At 36.2% G+C, this 9,003-nt stretch overlaps 1 protein-coding gene across 1 annotated transcript in view; it reads right to left on the bottom strand.

Annotated features, from left to right (window-relative positions):
- Positions 1-4,748: 4,748 nt before the first annotated feature.
- Positions 4,749-9,003, bottom strand: part of ALS2 (amyotrophic lateral sclerosis 2 (juvenile)) — a 100,303-nt gene continuing 96,048 nt past the window's right edge. Inside the window, exons 30-32 of the mRNA XM_012655087.1 lie at positions 8,861-9,003; positions 8,513-8,609; positions 4,749-6,096 (exon numbers count right to left, since the gene is read on the bottom strand). The exon at positions 8,861-9,003 is cut by the window's right edge and continues 9 nt beyond it. Coding sequence (XP_012510541.1) covers positions 6,058-6,096; positions 8,513-8,609; positions 8,861-9,003 — 279 coding nt within the window. The 3' untranslated portion in view covers positions 4,749-6,057. The remainder of the gene's footprint in view (positions 6,097-8,512; positions 8,610-8,860) is intronic.

Here is a 9,003-nt window from a genome sequence, read left to right as displayed (position 1 = left end):
CTTTAAGGAAGTTTCCCAGAAGTTGTCCTACCAACACAATGAGGAATCACCTCATTCCCTATATAACTTTCAAATGTCCTGCTGAACTCATGTCACTGAAAAAAATATATATTAATAACTATCTGAACCTAGAACCCAACTTTTCTTTACATATAAACAAAATATTTTTGCACAGGCTTAATACACAATGAATTTGATGGAATGCTACCACCATAACTGAAGAATACATTTACTTTGTTTTGCTTTAAACTTTACCAAGTTGCTCACCAATTTGGAAAATCATGTCATTAATGGTAATGCTGCTTGTGGTATTTAGGGAATCACTACAACAAGCTGCTACATCCCTGGTAGATTTTTATATAGGTTCACACATGTTAGTTCATTATATCTTTTGGTATAGTGATGTTCTATGTTTACATATTGAAATATATTATACAATGTTGTATTGTCAACTTTATTTCTTTAATTTGTCCTTTATGTTATTACTAGAGCATTATATGGATTTTTTAAAAAATTATATGTAGTTGAGTATCTTACTTTGGGTTCCTCCAGGATCAGACACAGAGCAAGGACTCTAGGGCAAGTAATTTAGAAAGTAATCCCAGGAAATACCAGTAGGGGAGCAGGGCGTGGAGGCAGGGAAGGGGAAAAAGCCAGTAGTAATAGGTGTGTTACCAAGTAACCACTATGGGCAACTGGAACTTAATCCCATGGGGGAACAAGGGACAAGGGAGTGGGGGTATTTATGCACGAATGTTGCCAAGCAAGCATTACTTCTGGCTCTTCCAGCCTGCTACATTTACACTCTTAAATAGTAAGTGCAGGTGCTGGCAGTTGGAAGTGTGCCCAGGGTGCACCAAAATGGTAAGGACCAAGGAGATATGGGAAGGACACCAACAACATTTGTTATAGTAGGACAATAAAGAATAAATTAGGATTTTTTTGAAAAAAAGAAATATTTCAAATTAGTTGTTACAGACTGGGGTATTGAATCTGATAGGGTTGAGAACCACAGCCTAGAATCTAGACAGATTATGAAGTTGAGCCAGGAAGTCTTTCTAAAAGAAAAAAAAAAAATCATTATTTTATTGTCTCTAAATTCTAAGGCAGTAAGAAGAGCGACACAGAAAGCTGCCAGAATTTTAGACAACTTTCCCATACACACAGTTTTCCAGTCACATTGATGTAATTTGCTAGATTCTACCAAACTTGACATCATTATCCTTTTGCCTTGCCTCACTACAAACCGCCCTGCCCGGCCCAAGGGAGTCAAGTTGAACCATGCCTTTTCCTGTGTTCTGCTTTCTGAGCCTCTGTTGAATCATTTAGCACAACACTTGTATATGTAACTCATCTTCCTCCCTAGAGGAAGGGAGAGGGTGTGCCTGCCAGACAGAAGTCAGAGCAGACAGATAAGGCTCACACTCTGGGTGACTCTTAACATCTGATACCCTTGGGCATCTCACAAATCACATGTCCTTGGTGAAGCAGAGCAGATTACACAAGCTGTTGTTTGCACATCATAAGGTGGACGGATTTCTTCCATATTTAATGCCCAAATGGTGGTGCGCTGAGTGAGGCCTTCCCATTCAGCAGACGGAGGCACTAGAAACTGTGGGTTTCTGAGATGAACTTACTGTGAGGGAGCTTTACAGATAGACTGTGCTTCATAGACAGGCAGTGGTTCCATAGTGAAGTTAATTATTAAAATAACTTCTAATAAATCTACAGCCAACTTCAGGGCTACCTGGATAACTAATTCATATATTCAAAAAGGCTCATTTTGACCAAAATTTTCTCAGCCATACAGGCAAAAACAGTAAATTTCATCTCCACAACTTAGGTACATAATTTTAAAAGTGTGCTTGCCTGGTCATCTTCAAGTTTCTGCGACAAATTTACTATGGACTGGTTATTCTGACTTTAACCCCCTTTCCTATCAAACTTTAAATAGGGGGGGCTGAAGGGGAGCTTAGAGATGATCAAATGAAACACCATCATTTTACAGATAAGGAATGTGATATTCAAAGAGGTATTCAATAGTGTTATCAAGTAGTAAAATCAAAAGTTTTCCTTTTTTGTTTCCTTAGTCCTGAAAGATGCTAGTGCCTGGCAAAAGTTTGTGACATCTTTGCTTTGCCTTCCTTTCCATGACTTCTGTACCAAACTTTTCAGTTAAGACTTACCTATTTCTCCTATCTTGAGAATGAGAATTCTTGATTGAGACTACAAGTAAATACCTGATCACATGCAATTCTGGACTGATTAAGTAACACAGGAATGGTGGCCAGTTCTTATCATTGGCTAGAAGCTGCGTTACTGTTACTGACTCCTAAGGAATTTGTCACATTACTTTAAAAAAATCAGTATTTCCATTAGCTTCCTAAAATGTACTGATTAATATTAAAAGTCAAAACCCCCTACCCCTATTATGCTTTTCAAAATAATGCTTTTTACTAAACAAACTTTGAAAAAGCACTTGAAAACTTAAAGTCGAGAAATGGTCCATATAAAAATGGCTGGCTTCCTCCATTGCTGTTGATCAGGACTATGACAAATGCCCAATTTTAGTCAATCTTCATAACTCATTATTCCATACTGAAGAAATGGCTTCTCAAAGCAAAACCTGCTCTTTTGAAATCATAAAATTCTCCATATAATTTGAGTTACAATGAAACTAAACCATTTGAATTACATTACTCAGAATTATATCTTTAGCTATTAAAAACTGACAGATGAGCTAGACAGTTATAAGCGATATCTTCTGGTAACCTAGGATTATTTAGCAGGGTCTCTTACCTGCAAGAGTATAAACATGCAATGTTGCTCCTATCCAGATAAAAACTTTAGTAGGAAACACAAGTCGGCTGTTAGCTGCCAAAGTCACCTCACTGCTCCAGATAAAATCTCTGCACATCCTCTTTGATTTAATCCACAGATGCCTAACCCGGTCTAACCACTAAATTACTCACAAGCCTTCCCTAACACAAATCTTCTTAAGTATTGCTTGCACTGAAAACTCTAATTTATATAATTTCCACTTTCATTCTAGCATTTTTTCTCTCAAGTTGCCAGCGCATAGTTAACACTAAAAAAACGCTAGTATTTTTTATTATTTCAGGATAACAGACAGCCCACAACAGAAGACAGTATTTTTAATGAAAGGAAAAACTGTGGAGCTACCTTAAACCAATAACCTATTAACTTTATTAATTTTCTCATGTTATGGTGAGAAAATAGAAGACTCTTTGACCAATAATAATTAGGCCCATTGAAAACAGTTCCTTCTGGTCCCCTACCAAGCCACTGTTCTGAACTTAACAAATAGCCCATTCTCTATCTCAGATTGGAGCTATTTCTTTATTTGAAAACTTTATATTGCATTTATATTGTAGTCAGTAGGAAGAATATTTGTAACGTCACAAAGGGAACATGGGAAAGGGTACTGCTGACAGTAAGGCAAAAGGTGAAGACCAAAAGGCAATTATTAGGTTTATCAGCCCTTTTAACCCAAATTAAACACGTGGCTTTCCTTATCACTCCACTGTAGATAAAAACACAAGCTGGGAAGGTAACACCTTTGTGTTTTGAGCACAGCATATCGTATCAAAAGCATTTAATTTTAACAAAGCTTTCATTTTTAACTCATTTTTTACCTTTAGAACTTTCAGTGCATAGCCCAGCTATGAAGTGACGCCTCTGGCAGCTATAACGGAAAAGAATGCTGGAATTAGAGTAGGGAAGTTCCAGGCTGGAGTCCCAGCTCTGGCAGTGAGCAAATCACAGCCACTCCTCATCTGCAAAATGGGGAGAAATGGGGCTAATACTTACCTCCTAGGGCTGATGTGAGCATTCGTTATGCATGTGAAAGATCTCTGTAAACTGCTGCATGAGTGCTAGGTATTTCTATTTACACACACTGGCCTGGAGATTCAGGGATTTTCCCCAAGAGAGTTGAAAAATTTGCAATTTTAATATGCTATCTGTAAAGTATAAATACAGTATGAAGAATCTAAAATAACTAGACAGTTTCATTTAGGACTCCAGTAAAAGGATGAAATATAACATGTTTTCTTAGAACTGAGATGGCCTACTGTTGTTGAATTTCTCAGTGGGTCCATTTGTCTCAAGCAAAGCTTTTCTTTGTCCATTTACGTATATTATCCCTCTCTCTCTCTCTCTTTCTCTCTCTCTCAAGAAGTTAGATGTTCAGTAAATTTGTCTTTACCAGCCAAATGTGGTTATTTGTGTGTTTTTTCAGAAAGTTGAAACAACCTCCATTGAAATGCAAATTGGTTAACAGAAACTAATCTTTAAGTTGTGGTCTCTTTCCAACAATGGGTAGGCACATTCTGGGAGAAGGCAGCAACGAGATGGAAAGGCCTCTTGAGAAAACATTACATCTGTGAGATGACTAATATCTAATATTTCTAACCAGAATTTTGAGAGAAAGAAACTAGTAACTATCAAAATATGCCTTTTATTCAAAGAAATAATAGATTTCTTTTTAAGACCCTTGTCCTTGGGCTATTAGGGTCAGAAAGTTAATTTGTTCTTTGCCAGTAAAGGTGCTGTAATTATCAGTTTGTTTATTTTAAGGTGAGGGATCTCTAAAACCCCAGAGGGACCTCTGAAGCCAATACAAAGAGGCCTGGAGTACAATGCTGGCAAAAAAAATACTAAACCTGGGTCCTTTAATTTTTTAGGCTCCCCTGTGTCATTTCTGCTACAATCATAAAACAACCTCGTAAAGATGAATGTCATTTATTATGAAAATTGCTGTTACATTACAGCCAACATTCCAAAACAGTATTTTAATAAACACTTGTCTTGATTATAAAGTAGAGCAGAAACCATGATCCTTTTTCAAAAGTAATTAACATTTGCTGACTCATTTAACATCAATCAGGACACTCGGATGCTCATCACGGTGTGCAGGGGATGAGATGAGGAAGAGCACCTATATTATTCAAAACAACTACTAGTGTTACTAATACAGTGTAAACCAACAACTTAAAATAGGACATTTTTAAAAAAGCAAAAAGCAAAACATTAAAATGTTGAGGTGCCATAATACTTTTGAGATGGAAAAAGCCAAAGCTTGTTTCCTTTTTCTTCCCATCTGTGAGTTCAGTGCGAGGTATAGGGAAGAACCACAACACCAGGTTGGGGATCGATGCAGTTCTTTGCTTCCATATTTTCCAATCTTTCATCCTGCTCCAAAACACAGCCTGCATGCAAAAGCTCCTCAGGCTCTCATTCACAGACCGCAGAATACAGAGTTTGCACACGGACAAATGAGGTTCCCAAGCAGCTCAGAGTCAGTGTTTGAATTCCAGTGTATTCACTCTCTGTAGCATAGTCACGAAACCAAAACCAAAATTCCTATGTTCTTAATCAGGAGGCAGAAAACTCCCATTTGGATGTTCCATGTTTGGGGGGCAGGATGTGATAGTCACTGCATAGAACTTCTCCCATTATGGAAAAGCTTAGAAAAAGTTAAAACTGCAGTTTAAAAGTTCTTCTTTCCCCTCCCTCAGCAAAGAAGCACGATGCACACATGATTGGAAGGGATTTAGGAAGGCAGAGTGTGGCCATTATAGTTTCAAGTACAATCTGGTTCTTGCAAAGGGTTCTGGGGTAACTAACTGCAGATGGATTCAGGTAAACCAGAAACTCAAAAATATTCATTCATCAACTTCTTTAATTTAAGAAGCTATACTGGGAATTTTCTTACAACTTCATGTAGCTGACATACCCTTTACTATAGGAAGGGATCCCTTCTTTTTCCAAACAGTAGATGTATGCTATTTTTAGAACTTAACACAGGCCAAGGGCTAGTCTAATTTCGATTTCTACCTCCTTTTCAATTTTCCCTTTAAACTCTACAGTCTTTTTTTCTGGGCTCAGGGCTCTTTGTAAGGCTCACAAATAACAACCAAAATAACATAAAGCCCTTTCCAATTTCAACACCATTCTATTTTGCCACAATAGGAAGACTCCAGATGGTGCTGTAACTCTGTAGTAGATAATCCAGTTTTCAAGCTGTTATGTAGCCTAGTTAAGCTTCTCACGCTGGATCTGGTAGTAACAAGCCTGGAAAAAAGTTCAAAACAATTTTAAATTTGCTTTTAAAGAAATTATATGAACAGAGCAATGCATATGGGGTTAAAGAAAGAAAATTCCTTATTAATAAATTCAGTTGATGGCCCAACAAATTTAGTTGCTTTTACTTTTCCCTGTTACCTTCTAGTTCCTCTATCTAATGGCTATTTTTTTTTTTTGCTTAGTTATAATTACTATAGATCAAATTTTGTTCATTTTTCCTCTAAAACAAATAAAAAATACTTTTACAAGCTGAATGATATTCTTCGTCAAGTAGAAATATCACAAATTGCCACTATAAAATGCCACTGGGCATTTAGAGTATGCTGATCATTAAAAGGTACATTAGAACTGTAATCAGAACCACCTTGTATGTTTAATAAATATAAAGATTAAGCATCATTACAGACTGATTGAGTCAGAATTTCTAGGGATCCATTTGTAAGAAGTACCCTCAGTGATGTTGATAGTATCTGGGTTTGGGAATTACTTATACTATGAATACCACATCCAGATAATATAATTTTTTCCATCCTTTAATTGCTTAGGATAAATTCCCAGGAGTAGAACTACTGAGTCAAACTCTTTTGAGACGGAGGTCTCGCTTTGTCACCCGAGCTGGAGTGCAGTGGCACGATCATAGCTCACTACAACCCTGAACTCGTGGCCTCAAGTAATCCTCCTGCCTCAGCCACCCGAACAGCTGGGACAGCAGATGCACACCACTGCGCCTGGCTAGTTTTTAAATTTCCTGTAGTGACAAGGTCTTGCTATGTTGCCCAGGCTGGTCTCAAACTCTTGACCTCAAACAATCCTTCTGCCTCAGCTTCCCAAAATGCTGGGATTACAGGTGTGAGCCACCATGCCCAGCCTCCACAAACATTTTTGATGTTGTCTATATCTATATGTTATAACAATTGCTTTCCAAAAGAGTGATGGCTATTATCCTACCAGCACAGAGTATAACAATAATAATGTGCTCTTCCTCCTCCTTCTCCTCTTACCAAAAAAATAAATAAATAAATAGAAATGTTAATGGTATTTTAGTTGAAAAGTTTAAAAAGTTAACCCGAGCTAGCACTGAGCATAATTTTAAAACATTTTTGCTAATTTAGCAGGCACAAAAATGGTACTTTGTTTAATCTGCAGTACTATGATTTACAGTGAGGTTGATCATTTTTCTACATGTAATTCAGTTTCTTCCTTGGTGATCTATTTAGAGATACTCTTCATATAACATAAACACTAATAATCTAAGTCATTTGTAGCCAATATTTTTCTCAGTTTCTTCCCCTTTTCAGTTTATTTAATGGAAATGTACTCCTCCTCATCCTCCCACTCTTCTTCATTCTCCTCTTACAAAAAAAAAAAAAAAAAAGGTTAATGGTATTTTAGTTGAAAATTTTAAAAAGTTAACCCAAGCCAGAAACCTGACATTAAATTCTAGGTTTTTTCCTCACTGTAATTTACCTGCCTTTCCTTCTTTCTTCGTTTCTCTATATTTAAACCCCAAAGCATCTCTAATTTGCTATTTCATCTTCTTTCCAAAACTGCTAATAAGCTATCTAATACTTTGTTTTTACCATTTATTAAATAATTCCTCTCTTTTCCATTTTGTGTTTGAGGTTTCCATTTTCATGGGAAATTTTTATTATAATTAGTGTCAATATGGGGGTTATCCCTTCCATTTAGATACCTGTCTATTCCTGTGATACTAACATACTATTTTATCTTAATTATTGTAATTTTATAATATTTTACTAACTGGCAGAGTAGATCTATTCACCTTTTTTCACAAATGTTTTTGGCATTTTCTTTTTCTTTTTTTTTTTTGCATTTTCTATCTGTTCTTCCAATAAACATTAGAGTGATTCTCCCAAATTCCAAGAAAAATCAAGGTGGGAAACTGAAATGACTTCTAACAATCCCTCGAGGGCACCCAAAACAAGAAACCTCATTTATAACTTATTGGTTACAGTAAATATAAGAGAAAGAAAGAAGATAGAATCCAAATTCATTATTTACGTACTGTCTTGTATGTTCTTCCTTAGTTCAATTAAATAGATGTACTGAGGGATACCTTTTTGGACACTAAGAATCCTTTCTGTTTCTTTTTTAGAGTTATAATTATTTATATAAATATAAATGTTTATAATAATTTGAATGATCAATTTACAGGGAAGATTGGATAGTGAATAATTTGCTTTAGTATTTTAAAGGATAATTGCCTTATCCTACTTTTCTTTAATATATTATTATGTTTTAAAGTATCAACAATGTGTGCTCTAAAGGCATTTAAGGTTTGCATTGAACTTTTGTATAAAAAAGAAAGTGGCTAATGACATTTATAATATGGTAAATGAAGGACAGATTTGAAGATAAAAAATTATTAAATACCTGCACTTACCTTCAAGGTGGTAAACATTATACCCTGCTCCCCATGCTGAAGATAGGGGTCCATCAGATCCTCAATGAGGTGCACTTCAGAGCCTAAATTCCTAATCCTGCCCCAAAGAGAAAAAGATGCTGAACTATTTCTGCTTACATGTCCATCCTTCTTCTGAATCTACTTGATGGGAAAAGAAAGAACAGCTCAATAAAACGGTAATACCACAGTGGAATGGGTTGATATTAATAGAAGTAGATTTTTTTTTCTAGTGGAAGAGCATACTTCTGTCATCAGGTCAGAAAATGCAAGGAGCAGACTTGTTAAAATAAGGACTCACTAAAAATAAAGTCAGAAAAGATTGGTTACCTGGCCCGTAGCACCACATACAAGAAAACAGGAAACAAATCATCCATGGACCACAAGAAATCTTCCTGGAGTGATGCCAGGACACTCTGAGAGATCTCTTCAAAAGTCTGCTGGATGACCTTAAGTTTGTCTGATGGGGTAAA

Source organism: Propithecus coquereli, unplaced genomic scaffold (assembly GCF_000956105.1).
Source record: "Propithecus coquereli isolate 6110/MARCELLA unplaced genomic scaffold, Pcoq_1.0 Scaffold113, whole genome shotgun sequence".
Taxonomy (NCBI): Eukaryota; Metazoa; Chordata; class Mammalia; order Primates; family Indriidae; genus Propithecus; species Propithecus coquereli.
Note: the sequence above shows the minus strand (reverse complement) of the source record. Positions and strands in the feature narration are given on the sequence as shown.